At 36.4% G+C, this 20497-nt stretch overlaps 2 protein-coding genes across 4 annotated transcripts in view; one reads left to right on the top strand and one right to left on the bottom strand.

Annotated features, from left to right (window-relative positions):
- Positions 1 to 20497, bottom strand: part of LOC117606959 (pickpocket protein 28) — a 37326-nt gene that overhangs the window by 3899 nt on the left and 12930 nt on the right. The gene's annotated exons all lie outside the window — the stretch shown is intronic.
- The window catches only part of 5-HT2B (5-hydroxytryptamine receptor 2B), a 42335-nt gene continuing 29574 nt past the window's right edge, over positions 7737 to 20497 (top strand). The window contains exon 1 of the mRNA XM_034330044.2: positions 7737 to 8145. Coding sequence (XP_034185935.2) covers positions 7737 to 8145 — 409 coding nt within the window. The remainder of the gene's footprint in view (positions 8146 to 20497) is intronic.

The following is a 20497-nucleotide window of genomic DNA, read 5'->3' as shown; positions in this document are numbered from 1 at the left end:
GGCATAGTAATTCAGATTTGATTTGCTGCCGGCCAAATAACGATTACCTACAGCTAAAATATTGCTTGATATTCTAATTGAAGCGGAAACGATTACGTGTTGCGTTAATTTAATATTTGGAATGTTTTCAAGTGATGCTTCAATAAATTGCAGTATGATTTAATTACAGTTAATTGCAATATAAGTGAGCAAAATAGGTGGCAAAATTTTTCGATTTCTATTAGGGAAAAAGTTGAATACCTTAAATAGTACTGCAAGTAGTACAAGTTTAGGATAGAGTAGACACGGAGTTAATATAGTAGTATAGGTATACAATAATACAGACTATACAGCTATACAGAGTCAAAAAAATTAAATGCTCATGCAAATATTTCAAACCTTTACGCTACCACGAGTTTGATTAGTTATAAAAAAACTGTTACACGATCAAGTTCCATCGATCATTTATTCCCTCCGGTTAACGAGCGCGTACATCGTGCGTCGTTCACATTGCACTGATATGTATGTAACGAATAATTGAGGCATCCGTCGAATGGCAACAGGCAATCGTTTCCCATTTGACACGCAATCCATTCTGCAATATTTATCATTCGGTAACGCGGAACGAACATGATTGCTGTTACGTACCTACGCGTGTGTATTAGGATCAAATATTGTCGAACAAATAATTATTTGCTTGCATAAACAATCACTTGCTCACGGCAAGATAGCTCGTCAAACATTCACGACGATGCGATAGAGCGATCAAAGCACTTTGAATTAATTTTTAAATTATAAAAAATATTAATAAATTCGATTCGCAAATATTACAAGATAAAATTCAATATTTTATTCGAGAAATGTATCATAAGCTACTGAATGAAAACTAGTCCATCATTTTCAAAGTTTTCATTCATAGCAAGTATCACATGTCTTTAATGGGATAAGTCAAGCTGTGAAAGAAAACTTTGCGCCATTGTTTGATATATTTGCTTTGAAAATCCCATTCCATAGCGATACGTGTATTTGTGCTAGGCAGTGAAAAAGATTCGCTTAAATAACGTCACGAATGATCGATGAGAATTTCAGCAGGAACGTACGTAGATTCAGTATGTGAACATTTTCAAGCTGAAACTTTTTTAAGTGGCGTGGACAGGATCACTTATCATTCCTAGATATTTACAAACACCATGAAATTTACAATTCTCAGTGAAAGATTTATTTTTGAAGAAAATTTTTTAATTTCACACCTTTATAATTAGGTAACTTTCCTCCACTTTGATTTTTAAAATTCATATTGCTCATTTAACACAATGGTTTTTTGATAAAAGAAAAATGAACACAAAAGTTAAAAAGAATAGGGGGAATAGGTTTCATTGGACTGGCAAGAGAGCTTTTATTTGAGGTAATGCATCCACGTGACTCGAACGGAAATTGGAACGAGGGTAATCGATTGGGTTTCTTCTTAAATTGATCGATTACTCTCTGGATAGTTTCTATGAAATATGGTAACTGTGCTTTACTGTAAACATGGTTTTCATTTCTTCTATTTTCGTAGCTCGAAATTTTCTTTTAACCGCAAGAATAGGAAAAGGACCAAAGTCACTGATGGACAGGGCATCGATTGTCTGTCGCGAAAATACCACTTCATAAGCTTTCTCGTATGAAAGCTGCATTTTCTCAATTGACTATAAACATCCCCGTCGGGAAATCTGTGGAGAAAAGTCAAACCGGATGAACTGCACCCCGAAAAGTGTTTCGTGCATACGAAAATTTCATTTTGCCTTTCACCGACCTTTCTTTGCAATCTTTTAAAAATCCATACAAGTTTTCTCAAGATCGATGCTGTCGATCTATTTTATCCATACAATTTTAGAAATGGTATCTACCAACCGATTGGACTCGAAGTACACCTTCGTTATCGCTACAAAAACGAAGATTTATGAATTGGGATTTATAGATCGTGTCCTCGACCTGATCCTCCTATGGTGTCCTCGCAAGATCCATCGAGTTTCGGCGACGGCGACGGCGACGACGACGAAGGCTAATGCCCGTAAGTAAGTTTAACGCTTTCTCTTGTGGAGACGGAATAACGTAGAACACGGTACCTCCATTACCAATCTGGGAGCAGTTTCCAATTTCTGTTTTCCCCACGGAGCAGAGGAGTCAAGAGAATCCGCGTGGTGATCCATCAGGACGTTTGCCTTGATCAAGGTTTTGTCCTGTCTACCCCTCCGTGGCCGAGGGATTTTTAAATTTCTCATCCAAATAATTTTTGGCAATAATATTTCTAAATATTTCCAGTTCTAATGGAGCACTCAATCCCATAAAAATTCATTTGTATTATCAAGTTTTATTAGAGCTGTCATTTAATTTGTGCAATTTCACTTTTATCGAGATTCGCAGTATTCGCATTAACGTGATTATATCCTTAAATACACTTGGAGCTCATTCTTGCTTTTACGCGGACCTGTTTGTTCTGTCGAGTCTACGGGAGTGCTTTTATCCTAATTAGATCGACTGAATGAAGAAATAAAATGACCGACCAAATGGAGGACCTCAAAGGCACGGTTATTGTGTCATGCGTTAAAAAATCTTCATAAGACTTGTTGCTCCATAACCCGTTTCCTCTTTCTATTTTTTGTATGAAAGCGTTTTAATTAAAACGCGCGATGTTCATGAATGAAAAAGTGGTAAGGAAGAAGAAAGAAAGCTTAAATAAGAATTAGAATTATTAGCTTAATTTTTGTAAATGGTCGACCATTAAATCTCAATCGTTTTTATAATTAAATACCAAAATAATAATTAACCCTTTGTGAATAGGATACTGGAAATAGAAATATTTTTCTTTAAAAATTAAAAGGTTTAAAAATGAAAAAATTGAAAAATTAAAACAAACTGGGAAAACTCTTGGATATGGAAAAACCTGATTTTCATAAAATGACATTGTAACGTTTACAGGAATAGACGAAACGTTAAAATTGTTCGTTAGATATTCTCGAGTTGGACGTTGAAAACTTGAAACTTATTCCTTTTCTCCATTCGATTCACGTTTTCTCGTACGAAGTTTTAAAGGATAGAGAATCATTACGCTCGGGAATGGGACGAGAATATAACGGATATGAAGAGTTTCACAGAATATAAAACCTGGCATGATTCGAAGCTCCCCGAGGTCGCGACACCTCTTTGTCGTTCTTTTGTAACTTCCTGCATTGAGCGTTTCCATTTCCTATCTTCTTTGCTTCGCCGCGGTTGCATTTAACCGAAATGTACTATCGGCTTGCTTACTATGTACATTGTATTTTATCATCTAAAGGCAAACGAACCTCCTTTAACTCGAATAATGGTATATACTTTTCTAAAGACTAACTGTTTACTTTATTTAAGTAGATAATGAAAAAGGTAAAGAAAAAGGTTGCAAATTTCACGTGTTGTCTCAAACATTAAGTACTTTACTAAAATAAATATTTTTAAAAAATGTAAGTTTAGCAAGGTGAATACTTCTTTAAAAAAAATTAAATCCCACCTAATTAATGAAAATTAATGAAACCGTTGAAGGAATTGATTAAGTAGAAAAGTTAATTGATCTGCTTAAGTTTCGTTTGAAAGGCTCAAGCTACTTAATCGACTTAAGAGGCTGTTTAATCAGCTTAAGAACGTGCTTAAGCTATTCGAGAAGCTGCTTAAGCTACCTGGTCAACTAATTAGGCCACCTGAGGAGCTGCTTAAGCTGCCTAAGTAGCTAATTAAGATGTCTCGAAATGCAAACGTATGCTACTAGACTTAGACAGTATCCTGTGTCTATAGAGGAATCCTTGAACGTTTGCAAGCTGCCCTGAGGCTCAATTCAATTCTCCTATCACTTTCGCTACTATGTAGTTAGCTAAGATAGAATTAGCTTAACATAGTTGACTGTACGCTAACGCCTTGGGTGTATGTACGTCTCTTTTATACACAGTTACAGTTTCACCCTTTGGACATTAAGTTTACTATTAGATTGACGAGTACGTAGGATGATGGTGGTAAACCATTTGCAAGGTTATTATTCAACAATGATATTTTTGTACACGTCATCGAAAGGATTTATTACTCACATGAGATTTGTTACATGAAAACAGCTTGTTTCTGATGACCGAAACTTTTTAGCCGCTCGTATAGAGCGATTATCACTCATTTCGAGACGAAGAACCTTCAGCAAACGAGCAATTCGCGTGTTCCATCATATCTCTAAGGGTCACAGAACACGTTTATTCTGAAAGTATACATTTACATTTTAAACATCTAACGATCACAAACTGCGGTCTTTTATTTTAAGCTCCGAATATGATAAGTGAAATTTCGGAGGCTGATCGATGCATTAGAAAAATGAATGTTAATAAAAGAAACTATTACATCACTTAAATTCATAAGTTTCTACACCTCTCATCTATTATAATGCAAATGTTAATGATCCATCAAAATAAAACGTGTCAAAATTTCAATTTTCATTCTGAAATTATTTCAATAAAACTTCAATATCAATCTCAAAAAAAAAAAAAAAAAAAAAAAAAAAAGAAAAAAAATTCCATATCTCCTGTCTTTAACGAAATGCCTTGCAATCAACAAATCTATAAAATTTCATGAAAATCCAAAAGAGGAACGATCCGATAACGTTTCTGACGAGAGATGAAAAACGAAAGCCCCTCATCGTTCTGGATCAATTAAAATATTCGTGAACCGATGAAAACATCTCTACGTACCATGCAGCAATCTTGACCGGGTCACCTGGAAACCCGCACTGTTATCTCTTTCATCCTCTCGCAGTTACTAGACCAGTAGAAACAGGTGGCCGTACGATCTGTGTCGAAGGGACGCCAGACGACGCGACGCGACGGTGGGTTGTCCGTCGTCGCGACGCGCCTGCGTTCGCGTCCCGATGCACGGTTACGCTGGAGAACGTGGCCAACAGGGTGGTCGTTGGGGTTGGACGTGGTAAGGAGGGGAAGAGGGGGTGATACATGCCGAAGGGGTGCTGCAAGGAATGAGGGCCAGTGGGCTAGTAGTATTCGCGATAACGTCGCTTCAGTAGATCGTCGGCCGTCAAAGCGGCTTCTCTACGTACCGGAAGTCGAATAGATGAGGCGGCAACGGACGGGAGAGCCTCGTACCGGAAGGGAGTCGGATGTGCCGCGGTCGAGCGACACGTGCTCCTCGCTCGTACGCGTTTAAAACCGCGAATCATTTTGATCGATCGTCGATCCCGAGGATAGTGAATGATTCTTTTCGATCTTTGGAAGTGGGCTCGTTTAAAGTGTTGTTGTGGTTGCTTCCTATGTGTCGTGTGTGTTTTTACTTTTATTATATTTTGGTGGGAAAGTTTCTGTGGCAGGAGGAGTGATGATATTATAGGGAAAATTTAGGAATGTTGATTGCAAGATCGAGGAAAAATTCATTTGATTGTGCAGGCTTAATTTTTTTATTTTCTAAGAAAAATGTAAAAATATTAGTCTATAGATTCAATCTTCCTTACAAGAATTGATGAGAATAATCAATCAACTAAAAGTTACTGAAAAGAAAATCATAAGAAATTTAATGAATCTAGCTGTGTTCGATCAGAAACCTCATGTGGAAAAGCAAGGAACTTATTGTTTCGTATAACGTGGTAACACTGCAAAAAAGTGAATCTCGTTGCCCTTTAACCATTCGAATCTGATCGTTCGTGAACGCACACATTGGTCGTAAATTAAATTCCGCGGTGGAGGAAGGAGAGAAGCTTCGAAAATCCGAGCGAATTGGAATAAAAATCTGATTTAGAAAGAATTCAAGGTTGCATTGCTGTGAAACGATTAGAGTTTCTATTCGACTTCCTTTGTTTTTTTCGCTGGAAGATAATTACCTTCGGATAGATGGGTTGAGAGTGGAAGAGGGTTGAACGGAAGCTTAAGGAAAAGGTGGCAGGAAGCAACCGCGTTTCACCCTCGACAACCAACGGCAGTTCATTTTTTCGCGCGTTATTTCATCTACCATTTGATTATTCATTTTTCGATGCAATTCATTCTTTTTTCTATTTACAGTAGATCTCTGTATAGTAGTAGTAAGGTAGGTATGCACAATTTTGACAATTTTACCTGTTTAATAAAATTTTCAATTCAACAATTCATGTAGTAAAAATTTGATAAAAAAGTTGCATACTAAAATAATGATCAGTTTTTAGAAAATTTTCCATCTCCGGTGTGCACTTTTTTTACAAACGTAAAAGAATTTAATTGAATTAAAATTTCGATTACGTTATAACATATGTGGAAAATATTTGATAGAATGTTCAGAAATTTCATTACATTCCTCGTATGCTTCCACGATATCTTTTTGTTCATCGCCTCTGGATTGTTATAATTGAAAACAAATTTTCCTGCGATCGATCGAGATGCCGGAATCTCGAACGAAATTGCAACATTTTTTCTTCCCTCTCGCTCGCTCTCTTCGTGAATATTCAAATTCCGTATAGCTCGCTAATAAATTAATCCGACTGAGTGGCCCTCTTCGTTTTCTGGTCGGGGCTATAATAAATTGCACTCGTTAATTTTCATCTGTAGCACAAAACCGGGCAGAAAATTGCCCCGATACACGCCATTCCGGAAGGGAAATAACGATTATCCCTGGCCAAAAGGCTCCTGGCTCCCGTGTTGCCGACATGCGATACAATGACACAACTTGTGAATCACTACCATCGCGCGGGGAAGTGTTATTGAATCTTTTATCATTTTCCAAATTTCCATCGTCTTACCGAAGTTCTATAAATATTACAGTTTCATTCTTCAAGGCTGATCTGAATCTGACGAATTCAGGTTCAGTCATAACATTTGACATTAGAGCATAGATAATTTTATCTGTTTACTAGGAAATCGTTCATGAAGATGTAGGTAAATACAAATCGATACGATCATCGAGAATACGTGTTTCATTCTTGATGGAACATTTTCAAACATATAGTAATAAAAATAGTTACCCCACAAAAAGCGATATTCCACAAATTTACTTTTCTTTCGAAAAAAAAAAACAAAAAAAAAAGAACGATTTTCCGTTCGAACGTCAATATTTAATCTATCTTACCAGAGAGAAAAAAGCACTAAAAAATTTTCACAACGAAACTGCATTTCGTGTATCGTTGACTACCAATGATTCTATGAAACCCTCCGTCACTTTCCCATCGCGCCAGCAGTTGTATTAAAAATCGAACACTATCGAGGGATCGTCGATGCGTAAATATTTCAACGAGTTTCAAAGTAAGTTCCCTGCCGAACGGTCCAAGAGTGTTTGACAGTAGGATCGATAGGGGATGCGAAAAAAATACGAGGAGAAAAATATTTTATCCCTTTGATTGTACTGTAGATCGTATCAGCTCCTGTGGAAAGTTCTTTCGGCTTAACAATTTAAATTAGTCAGTCGAATCGGTACCTTCAACTTTTACAATCTGGAACTTCTATTTAGAAGCTTTTTTCCTTCTTCAATTGCAATTAAAAAAATGAATTATTTTAAAATACAAATAATCAGCCTATTGACCAACGTGTGCAAGAAGCTGACAATAGAGTGTCTCTTAGAAAAATATCCTCGAATGAAATAATCAAGATTATATGAAAAAATAATTTTTGCCAAAACTTGATGTATCATTTATGATTTAATAACGAGTAAAATTAAAACGTTGCCTAGTCGTGGTCGCAGATGCTGGAGCATCTGTGGATAAGAAGAAGCTATTCGTAGATCAGTCGTTTTCTTGAGCGATGATCGGCTCGTCGACGCCGAGGATCGATCGCACGGATCCTTACGAGGCCGTCGTCGACACCTGTTACGAGGAGCTTTTGTTGTTCGCCGCTGCGAACGATACGAGTGCAGCCTGTGACGGGGTGCGCTTCACCGTGTCTGGAATATTAAACGGGACCGAGTACGATGGCAAGGTGGTGAACGAGACACGATTGGACATCGACAACAACGGATTAAACAATTGGTGGGCCATGTTGGCCCTTGTACTGGTGCTGGGTACAGCGGCTGGTAACATCTTGGTCTGCCTCGCTATAGCTAGGGAGAGACGGTTGCAAAACGTTACCAATTACTTCTTGATGAGTTTGGCGATCACTGATTTAATGGTTGCAGTCCTGGTAATGCCTCTTGGGATACTCACCCTAGTTAGAGGTGAGTTAAGCCTATTAATACCAAAATTAATAAATTTTTGATTATTCAATGGAAATAATATTAGTGTGCCCCTAATTAATGTGCCTATCCATAAATAATAGACATCCCTTACACAAAAACCAGTTTAATTACATATCGAATGTTCAGCTTGATTCGATGTCCAATAATCAATTAGAACGAACATATTCCAACATGGTCAACTTCGTTCCCGAAGGACATTTTTCCCATTCTTTCAGTAATTACAATCGTCATTCTACAATCTGACATTTTTTAATTACGATTCCTACCGTACTTCAATTTACCAAATTGTTATTTCGATTGTTGATTTTTTCACTTGGTCGAGCTTTATTTAAACATCATAATTTTATTGTTAATTACGATGGTTAATATAAATTGATTGCGAGCATGCAATCATCGATTTCAATTTGATGACATAAAAGTACCGTAAAATAGCATTTATGATACATTAATTTAAAGCATGAAGTTTGATAAAAATTACTATATAAACATTTCATTGATAATCTTAATACAAACTTTCAACGTTTCGAAATCTGCCTGTTGATATGCAACATGCAGGCGCAGTTTAATTATGTATGAGATCTCTACGCGTTTGGCATTAACCCAAGATTGTCTATTTTGAGATCTTAAACGTTCTGAAATCTTAAATTCAATTTTATACTTTATCTTATTTTCAATATCACGTGTCGTTCGTACGTCGAAAACGAGTCCCGCGTTGTGAAATGATAAAGAATTTCAAGAATGCGCAATTTTCATGGTGTATCTTTTTTTAAGACATTCTATATGTATACGAAAGAATTCGTTCAACATGGATCGCGAAGGAACACCACCTACCCAGCACTGAAATGGCTATACCGAATTGCACGACTCACACTATCTTCCTCGATCAAATTCTCAGCAAATAGTTTCGAAATTGATGCTTAGAGTTTGCGTCCCAAGACCAAACATTTTGAAATCCTCCATCCCTTCCGTTCGAATCTCGTTACGGAAGGAAATCAAGGGGAACTAATGGATGAAGCGTCAAGTTCACTGGAATCTTCAATAATAAGAAGACAAAGTATTTGAAAGGTGAAAAATTCAATATAAATTGAATCGATGAAACCATATTCCAAGGAAATTCATTCATTTATATAATTAATATTTTGATGACGTCGGGTTTTGTAGGATAACTCTTGCAATTATAATTTGTAATTAAGAAACTAAGAGTAACGAAGACATTAATGGAGAAGGCATTCTGGGAAAAGTTATATTGAACATCTCGTACTTTGTTTTTCAGTGGAATAGGTTGAAGGGTGCAAAGAAAGTTTCCAGGTATTGTACGTTTTTTCTTTCAAAGCAAATTGATGAAAAAAAAAAAGTGTTATGAACCTGGCAATCATAGAAGAGCTGAAGCGTTAATCGATTACCACTTCATTGCCTCTTTTTACAGACATTCTAGCTAAAGAGGAGAAAAGTTGAGGAGTCGCCATTTCAGAAGTAACTTGAGAAAAACTTAACTTCAAGTCATCCGTAAAAACACGGAATTCACCGGCAAAAAAGTTAATTGAACTGTCTCTCCAGTCTATTTTCTGTCACCTTCAGCTAAATCCTTGCTCCACTACTTCTACGTAACGTACCTCATTTATAACTTTTATTATTAACTATAAAATTGTCGTTTATAATTTTGCCCAAAAAATTCCTGTGGGTGCGCAAGATTCATTTTTACTCCGAGGTTGTTTGAATTTTCATTATCCACTTGAATTTGCGCAACGCGAAAAGAAAACATTAATTGTTAGCAAAGAGGTCGATCCACATCAAGCAAGAAGAAGCACTTTCGCGGAGGAGTGTCGAGCGGAAACAGCAAGAAATCCGAGACGAATGGCACTTCCGTCGACTTCGTGAAAACTGACGAGATGCTCGTAGACACTCCGAAGAGTAATACCGGCGAAATTGTCGACAAGCTAAGTGGCCAATTTGTAGCGTCCTCGATCTCATCCTCGACCATCATTTTTCACCTATTTCTACCGACTGAACCCTTTTTTAACCCTTCCGAGACAAAACACTTATCAGTGTAAAAGTTGGTTCAACTTGAACCTCTTTCTAATAAACAAATAGTAATATAATATTTGATAAGAAAACAAATGCGACAAAAAAATTACCCTCTTCTCAATTTATAAAAGTAATTTGTAATTTTTTAAGTATCAAAACTCAGGAATTTTTCAAACAAAATGAAATTGACAATTCGTCCTACTGTAGTATCGTAGTTTAGGACTTGGAGTAGTTTATCTATACTTCTAAAGGCAGGAAGAGGGCCATAAAAGAATCTCTTAAGAAGAATACTTTGGTCCAGATATAAATTGGTCTATTTATTTTGCCCTAGATTAAAAAGTAAAAGCCGTTGTTAATAATTCGCGTCACCGGGTAACTTTGATAAATCCGATCGATTGCAAGGCAGCTTACCGAGGTAAAGCCGTCTGATCCAAAGATAATCTAGGGGACAATACCGTGGATGAACTATGAATATTCAATACGAACAGACGCGTAAGAGCGTTCCTCGTATCTTTCCAATCGATAGTGCCACATTCATTGCGGCTCTAGAAGAGCATTGAAAATCTGGAATTTCGAAGATCCATCCTATGATTTCTATGAATATTTTCGTTCGCTTCGAGGCACGCTCGAAAACCTAAGTTCCCATATAAACACACGATTCAATATTTTATTGACGATGAATTTTGTCAAATTTTTGGTAAATTGTTTTTCACATTCCATAACGACTTTTAGTTGAGACCTTTTGGTTGTTTTGATCAGTGTTATTTTATTATCCTATGGTTCTTTTTAAGAACTTCGTAAAAGTCAACAGTGGTGTTCCGGTTCTGTTTGATATAACATATAACGATACATGGAATCGGTATCTACCATCTGAATCGCGTTGAACACAAGTTTGCTCCAGTTCGATGCGTTTCCTCGAAACAAAAGGTAGTGCAACATGCAACCTTTAATCAATGGTATTACCTTTATGTTATTTCCAGTTAAAAAATAACCGAGTTATCGTATGCAACTTTTTAAATTGTTCTTTCAGTTATTTGCTTTTTATTATTAATGAAATAGTGATGCCATTCGAGAGCTTATTTTTCTATTAATTTTATAGAGATTTTTATATTCCAACAGAGACTTCATTAGCATAATTGACTAATTAATATTAAGATGGATAATTAATTCCGTCAACAAGGCACCCTTAAGTGACGATAATCGCGTGTTAATTACTGGGCGGTTCTTGTGGACAATCTATTGGCTACATACTGCATTCCAGATTGGCAGATGTCCGTGCATCCACCATCTTCAATATACATATAGGATAGGCTGACAGCAAACGTTTCATGAACGTTGATAATTACAGCCAATTTTGCGGTGATTGATCCTCAGAAGACGCAAAGATTAATAGTAACTATATTTATCTTTGATAAGATGAATAATTAATTGATTGAATAAAATTTCAAAAATTTGGATGTGGTCAGCTGTGCAGCATCAGAGAATTATAAGAACATTAATTGTAAATTTCAGCTTCAATTACCATAACATTGCTGAACACAGCTTTCTCACCGTGCGTACATTAATTTCCCTCGATGCAGAATTTATGATGCTGTCACCGCAATCGAAAGCAGACCGAACGCGTTCAAGAAAAATAGGAAAGAAAAAGGGGAGGAATACGAAAATTAATCGTGAGATCCTTTGACGTTTACAAACAATCCTTTCGTAGCGTGTAGAGGAACGAATTTCAGGATCATATTTACATTTCAAAGTTGCACGTAAATGCATGGACCTCGCATAAATATGAATAAATCTGAAGCCTTAACCTCAAGCTTTCAGAAGAGGGTGAGATGAAAAGTCTTAGGCTCGGTGCAACATAAATAGAAATATAACTTTACCTTTCATTTATGTAATTTTTCTTCTAAGGAAAATGCAAAGAAATATACTTCAAAGTGTCTATGTTTATGATACATTATATAAAAATCACTGTACAAGCACGAAGGAAAAAAAACGTAGCTGTTCGGTTCAATTAATTCAAACGAATTCCTCGCTATTGACGAAGAAATCAAATATTTATTCGCGTGTTCTCGAGAGAGTTCCTTTGAGACGCTTGCTCGTTCGCTATTTGAGAGGACGAAGGATCGTAGAAGGATCCAGGAAGAACGGTGAAAAATGATCGCTCGCTTGCTCGCGAATGTGAATCACGCTCGAGAGAGCAAGAAAAGAACGATGAAGAAAGCAAGGAAATTCGATCGTCCTGGAAAAAGCTTTGCTACCAAAAAAGGATCGCTGCAGTCGCCAATTTCTGGTGGTTTTTGTAAGATTTTATACAGAAACAGCTGCTGTTGAATGAACGTGATTGCGAATAGAAACATTTATTCAATCAATTATTCAGTTAATTAACTATTCAACTATTTAGCTATTTAAATATTCAAGTATCTAACTGTACTATCCTCAAGAACTACTTATTTAATTTGTTTAATATTTACCTAATTCACTATTAAACCATTTATTATAATGGTATAACAAGATTAGTTTTATATCAGGTACATAATGCATCTTGTATTACACAAGTTATGATCCTTACGTGCATCCGTAGCAGGATTTATGCTTACTTTTGAAGGGAATCTTGCGAATATCGCATTAGACCTCATAATGTATCCACAGAGAGTATCGTAATATACCATGGTACAATAAATCTTCTAGGAAATCCCCTAACAGATTGTCTGGTAAATCCTACCTTTCCTATAACTTCCATAACGAGACTTACATCATGCTGCATTCCATAATTGAGTAAATAGCAAAGATGTTGAAGCTAAAGTTAAGCGTATCATTTTTAAACGAAAGGGTCTCATATGTTGGAAGAATAATTTTTAATTTTAATGAAATTAAAATTCGGATTCTCTCCATGGTTCGCCGTCCGAGAGTTAAGAAAACGAAATACCTATTAGTCTACCTATGATCATACTTAATCCTCGAAAGATCTTTGCTTTTCTTGAGAAATATTTCAAAGAGATTCTGTAATGTGCAAAACCAACAAGAGTAAACTCATGTCTCCCGTTTTTCTTATTTCAAGTCAATCAACCGAGATAATACGGTTTCTTGTGCATTTGTAATTTTTCCACGAATCTGGATATCACTTTAGACCGATAAAATGGCAGTCAGTCGAGGATCTCGTTAAATTAAGCGTGCGGTTTCTTAATGGTACGTGAAAGAAGAAATTTTAGGAGGATGTTAGATTTAAAGTGGTTCTCTATATCCTTATGATATATTACATTTACTCACGAATTTCTCGACACATGATATATCAATGAAAATGAGTACATAAACGTCTTATTAATATTCTTAATACAAAATGAAACCTTAAGCTTCAATTTGATATACCATAAGTGGCATTTTTTGATACTTTTATGTCAGCGAATCCCGTCAGACTTCCCATGTTTCAAGCTTAACCAATTGATACGCATGTTAGCGATCGATCACCGATTTCGTGAAAACTGTTCTATGAGGCATCATGTACGTTTCACAGCTTGTTCGTGTATTGCCTTCGAAAAAGGGTGGCACAGTTTGCCGTTATCCCGTAACACGCTTCGTTAGTCCCGAGCGACGGTGGAGCGCGAAACATTCGTGCTCGTTGCATCGCGTTCCGGTATTGTTCGATGCCTCGTGAGTTCCGGATGTTTCATCCTGCACTTTACTCGTGACCTTTCCGCCAACGTTTCGCACCTGACTCGCATTGTCCCGTGTGTAATTTTCTGTGAAATTGAAATTCGCCGACGCTTCCTCGCATCATCCACGTTGGAAAATAGATTGATGAGCCATCTCTTTATTGTAAACTAAGATTTTTCAAATTTATCATGTCGGATATTTTACTTATTTTAAGTATAAAAATTTTCAGAATTTTTGTTAGAAAGTCAATATATTGTTTCGCTTTCAAACACAATATTTCTACGAAACTGATGGCATTGGCTAAACGAATGAGCATCCATTAGGTAGACGATGGAATGCGCTGCTTTGAAAACGTTGCGTTTCGATGTTCTTGAATCCGCTGGAACTCGATTTGAATCGATTACACAGCAATCTGACCGAACGGCCAGCGATCCTCTTAAATTACATTTAATCCCCTCTGATTCGATTCGATCCGTTTCTGGATTCCTGGACTCGCAACAAACCCTCCTCGAGTTTATCTTGACTCACGCCTCGATCGGATAACTCTATCTTGGACATCCTTTAAGCTACTTCAAAACTCTTGCAATTTGAATTCAATCTGTCCTGATTTATTTGTTAAACTTGTCGTCGACTCCTGTTACTTCTTCTTCGAATATTATAGCATTTAAAGAGAATAATTTATTTTCAATGACCGGTAGAACGGTTTAAGTCATTTTATTTAAGAGAAAAGAATCTTGAAATTTTGCAATGTATTTAATATGTCCGCGATCATTTTTCATCGAGTTCATTTTTTTATATTAATTTAGAAGATTTGACCTGAATGTCGTGACATTCGGTTCGTCGCATTCGAAGAGTAAAAAGCGAATTCCCACGAGTGAATCGAGAGCCACGGAATTCCGTTCGACGAGAAACGATTATTAATGATCCACTTGCGACAATAACGCGTCACCGACCACTCGAGTTGACACTTTTCCCGATAATAATGATTAATCTGGTGAAGTGACTCGGAACTTCTTCGAGACGCTTAACCTTTTCACCTCGGTCAACTTCCTTCGATAATGGCTGATTTTTATTGACTCTGTCGAAATTACCTCCATACCGTAACCATTTTCAATCTTCTCAAGAAAACAAAAGTTATTAACAAGTTTGCTACCAGCACTTGGCTGGAAATTCATTCTTACAAGATATTTTCTGGAAGAAGCAACAAAATTTCAAGCACGATGCTTCTATTCAAATTATCCAAGCGGTCGATTAATAAATATTGATGCAGGTGGTTAAAAATGACCACGAAGCAGTGAATCGATCAGCGTATCTGCGTAGAAATGCGGCCAGATAGCTATGCTGACCAATGTGGTTGTCTGCCTATCGGACGATTAATGCATTGTTCTACCACTGATCGACCAACATTGTGTAACTGCTTACCACTGTCTGACTAGTACTCCTCGAACTACTTGCTCTATATCACAGATCGTTAATATCCGCAGAAAATGCTCGCTATTATTTGATTAATACGTTGCGTGTCTGATTTTCTTCTTTTTTTATCATTCTTTTCCTTTGTTTCAAGATACTACCTTTCCTTTCTCTTATTTCTAAATATAATGTGTTTCTTTTGCCATTTAATGACGTAATAAATAAACGATGATCGTTAAGAGTATTCTGTAGGTCAATTTACTTTTGTTCAAGAAGATAATTGGTAGAGCAATCATCCTGAAATCGTAGAAAATCTTTCCATTTAGAAATTTGATTTTTAATACTATAGTAGTTAAAATAGTTTTCAAATAAGTCTTTCTGCGGGGAATAAAAGCAAGGAAATTACGTATCACCGAAATAAATTATTTATTCCATATCTCGGCATAATTTATACAACGGTCGCATAAATTTATTTTGCGGGAAGAAATGTTGGAAAAGAAATCTGGCGCGTCGTAAATTTCTCCTGGACATTCGTAAATGAACAATATAAAAATTATGCAAATCGTGGATTAGATGTGTTCAAAACAGTTCACGTGGTTGGTGCCGCGATAACATTCCCCTAGAGAGTAATGTGCATTGCTAACACGGAACACTACCTACTATCACTTGTACCGTGTCTGACTAATGCGACAGTTATCACTGCACAGCTATTCAACCGCGCTGTTTACGTCTGACTAATGCGCGTCTCTTACTACTGTTTGACAAACGTTATCCAAGTTTCTACCATTAAGGTGTCATATACGTATGCGCTTGGAAAGGCTTGGAACGGGTGAAAGCTTAAAGCATTCGATTCTATCTACTTCCTTCTTAATCTGTTATACAATTTTTACAGAAGGAATTTATTTAAAAAGGCAGCAAGACTAATTTGGAAGTTTGGAAAATATAAAAAATAATGTAATATTGTAAAAATACTCGATTATCAAAGTGCATTGGCAAGGGATTCTTCGAGTACGTACAATATTTAAAATCGCCTATGCTGAAAGAATCGTCACAATTAACCGCGAGTAAAGAACAAACGTCGAACATCGTTTGGTATTCAAAGAAGTACTTTAACAACACTATTCTTTCGAGTCTCGTCCATTATTCCGTTTCATCTTACCTTCTATACGTAAGAGTACCATTCAGGTAGAAAAACGACCTCTTTCTCAATATAAAATGCATTTCTGACGTTTGTAAAGAACTCTTCGATGCTGTGAATCGCACAGGGAAACTCTTTTCCTTCTATCATTTCAATCCAACCGACGGTATTTTTCTTGCGTTCTATAAGTCATATACAAACCGAAATAACCAACAGGCAAAATGTAAGAACAGCAATGAATATCAGATGCATCTGGAATAATATAAACGGCAAGTGGGCAGGAATTTTTACAATTCTCCATTTGTTCACGAAAATATCTACAGACACGTCAGACGAAGGCGAGTGACATTTTTAAAGGGAGAAATTAATTTAGAAACTATGCTGAAGTTTCTGAACTTCTAATATTGATTGTTAGCAAATAATAATTTTTCAAAATGATATGCAGATCAGCCAATAAGTATACACGTGGAATTGTATGCAAAGCACTTGAAAAAACGTGCGTTCGACGATACAGAAAGAAATATTACAAAACTTGGTGTCTTCTTAAGAAAAGTTCATTCTCAACGCCTACTTCTCGAACACGAAACTTTCGAATGCTTCTGATCGAGAAATGAGAGAAAGAAATTCAACTGAAACGATTTCTCACGTACGAGCTGTCGAAGAAGTTTCAAGTAAAAGTTGTACAAAAGGTACAATTGAAAATCTGTCATTGAAAAGTTGAATATTTTTCAAATTTCCATTAGTTATTAAATTACCATTATCAACGTCTATCATTTGATTTATGTATTAATTTTCTTTTTTCATCCTCGCGGATTAAATTCATTATTGAAAACTGGTGTTAATTTAATTTTCAACTCTCTTTTGATCCATTACACAGATCAAAGGTGTGATCCATCCAGGGTTAATGACATATTTACAGTAATTAGTTTATTGACAGCATATTGATGGTAATGAAATTTCACACCTTTTATTATATTCTTTGACGGGTGTACAGTGAAAAATAGATTGTTAACTTGGAAAATGGGTTTCACAGATAAACCTGAATCAAGTATAACTGTGATTACTGAAGTTATTCCGGAAGTCGGCTAGGGAACTACATAGGTATAACGAAAAGGGAATCTTCCGTGGTTGAAATTCCGCTCGGTTGAAATACACTTTGGAGAAAGTTCCAGAGTCGTAATAAGTTCATCTGGGCTTGAGAAAAGTGCAGCTGCACTTCTTCCATTCGAAAACAACGAACAAATTTCTTTTTTTTTCATTCTTTCAAACTTTCTCGCTTCATATCACCATATGCTTTCAATGCTATTCTTATTTATTGCTCTTCAATTCTGACATTCTCAAAACATAAATTTCAAAATTTTCAATAAAAATAATACATTGATTTGATTTCGTATTTTGAAACAGAATAGTTTTTTTCGAAAAAATAATTGAAAAAATTAATAATTCAGAAGATAATCATTTAGATTAGTATAAAATTATCATAAATTATACTCAATTGACATAGTTACGTTCTCTTGAGATCGATTCTCAAGAAATCCCTTGCCAAGCAGGAAATTATTCGTGAATTTATTCACCAGCAAACGTGTGAAATATTCATCGGCTGTTTCCGTCTTGGTGACTTCGAGGCGTTTCCGGGAACAATATCTTTTATTTACTCGGAAATCTTCAAGCCTGATGCGCTTCCCGCGTTGGAAAACAAACGGCAACGAGAGAGAGAGAGAACTGAATATTTTGTGTCATACTTGAAGACGTTTTCATACAAGCATTGGAAATGTAAAGAAACGAACATGAGATGACGAATAAAACGGACGAGTTTGAGAATTCAAGTTGAAGGAAACGTTTAAATCTGAACATGCGCGTTATCATGTTTAAACTTAAATGATGATAAAACAAAATGAAAAATAAAATAAAATAAGTAAAAGAGATGTTCACAACCCGCGTTTCTAATATTCCATTCGTTTAAGCTCTCCCCCTATGCAACTGCAACGAATGCATTTCAGTCCGAGGTAGGTAGTTTGCAACGTTAAACATAAAGTTTTAAGCGAGCTTGCGAAGTTGTCGTCAAAGTGGCGGACAACTTGAAGTTTGGTAAGACTTCAACAGGAGCTCGAAGAAAACAGCAGCAACGCAGATGTTGCTTCGTCGGCTGTTTTCCAGACGCTTTTCCTTCATTGCCATGACAATTGCCCGCGTAGATTTTCTCCTATCTGCATAAAGAAGATACGCAGAGCGCATTCATGATAATCAAGGATCAGCATTTTGAAAAACGAATGTCTATCTTCATTTTTTTTTTTTTGAAAATCTGCAGCTATTGTTCTTTTCAAGTTCATTTATATTTTAAAGTGCCTATCCATCGAGATAGAAGATAATCGCCATATTTCTCGCCAATATTCCAAAGAGTTCTCGCTTCTCTTTTACAAGCCGAGATAACATAATGCCGGCGCCTTCAAAGGCCGCGATATATCCTGTGCATTATCATTATCCACGTCCACTTGGTGAAAAATATAATTCTCGATATAGCTCGGCAATTCGGGTCGTCATCCATCTTGATCGTTTAAGAATTTACGAATCTGATGGTTATATCTCATCGAGGTGGACCTCTAAAAATTTTCCGTCTCTTCTGCCCGCGGAAAAATGGTGCCATTATTTCTGAATGTCCCAAATGTCACCGTGACGTTCCAGTTTCGAACGTGTTAATGGTCCTAAACAACGATACTAGAATAATTTTAGACTATAATAAATAAAATAATAGAATTTCTGATAATAATAGATGCGAAACCAACGCGAAACCTGAATCCACGATTAAGGGTTGTAAATGATATCGTTGTATCTGCGTTTTAATTACACCATAAATCGGGATAGTTTTTGGTTTCTTCCCTCGAAGATATAAATTTCCTACAACTGTTCACTATTACAGCTTTTTGTTTCCGATGGAGCACGATTTACGAGAGAATTGTGCGGTTGTACAAAATACCGAGACAGATAAAGAAAAGGTAGCGAAAAACGTCGTTATACAAGTTTTTATTACACTCGTTCAGACGAATGCTGTCGAGCCAACAGTGTACAGTTCTTGCCCTGTCAAATGCAAGATTACCTGATTTGGTTCCCTAACATTTCGAGTATTTATGCTCTGAAGGAGGTGAAAATATTATCTTCTTATGAAAATGTGTGCAGATTGGAGCAAGAAAAATATTTTGCAAGATATTACAATAACATTCTTAATATAAAATTACTGATTTCCAGTTGCACCAAATAGTGACTGATTTTAAACGTATGACATAAAAGTACCATAAAATGGTACTTGTGGCGCATCAATTTTAAGTAGTGAAATAATGTCAGACCACGAGTCAGGTCTCTAATCTCCTTACAGAAATAAAATTTCAACAACGCATTGTATACCTTTTCTCCCATAATGAATTTCAACGTATCCAAGGGAAAGTGGATCAGAGTCGAGTCTTTATTATTCGCGACCTACGTTTCCTTTCAACGTGAAATCCTCTGAAAGCAGCGTTCTAATTTGCGTTTTCAAGCTCGTGGCGAGTGCTATTAAGAGTCGACGATATCGCTTTTACATGACGTTCCATCGCTTTTGTATAGTTAATATGCGTCTGCCGGCCGTCACCGATGCCGGAGCTTCCCCTATCGACGTTAAATGTATTCCCCACGGTTTCTGTGTCCGTCCCTTTCGTTGCGAAACCGGGTTTCAAAAGAGCACGGCAGGTAATTTCAATCAAAGCGGCGAACACCATTGACGACTGATAATCAGCAGACGCGAAAGAGCTCGGACGAAATCAGGAAATTGAATTCGAATGAGAAAATAGAATCGCTTGTGTTTACGAGACGTCCATTGTGCCGGTGTGAAGCGATTGAAAAGCAATGAAAGAAAGCAATCAAGGAAATTAAATTTTGAAGGGAATCGAATGAAAATGGGAAACAAGGAAAACCTTGCACCTCTCCTTTACCTTCGCCCTTTCTTTTCTTCCTCGTTACGAACATAATTATTCATCAAGGTTATTTAAATAAATAATGTTGGTGGTCACCGATGATCAAAGGTTCGAATTTTATATAAACCAAATGTAGTAAAAGAAGAAAGAAGGCAAACTTTGAATA

This window comes from Osmia lignaria, chromosome 2 (genome assembly GCF_051020975.1).
Source record: "Osmia lignaria lignaria isolate PbOS001 chromosome 2, iyOsmLign1, whole genome shotgun sequence".
NCBI classification, from domain to species: Eukaryota; Metazoa; Arthropoda; class Insecta; order Hymenoptera; family Megachilidae; genus Osmia; species Osmia lignaria.
The sequence above is the reverse complement of the archived record's forward strand: the minus strand, read 5'-3'. Positions and strand labels throughout refer to the sequence as shown.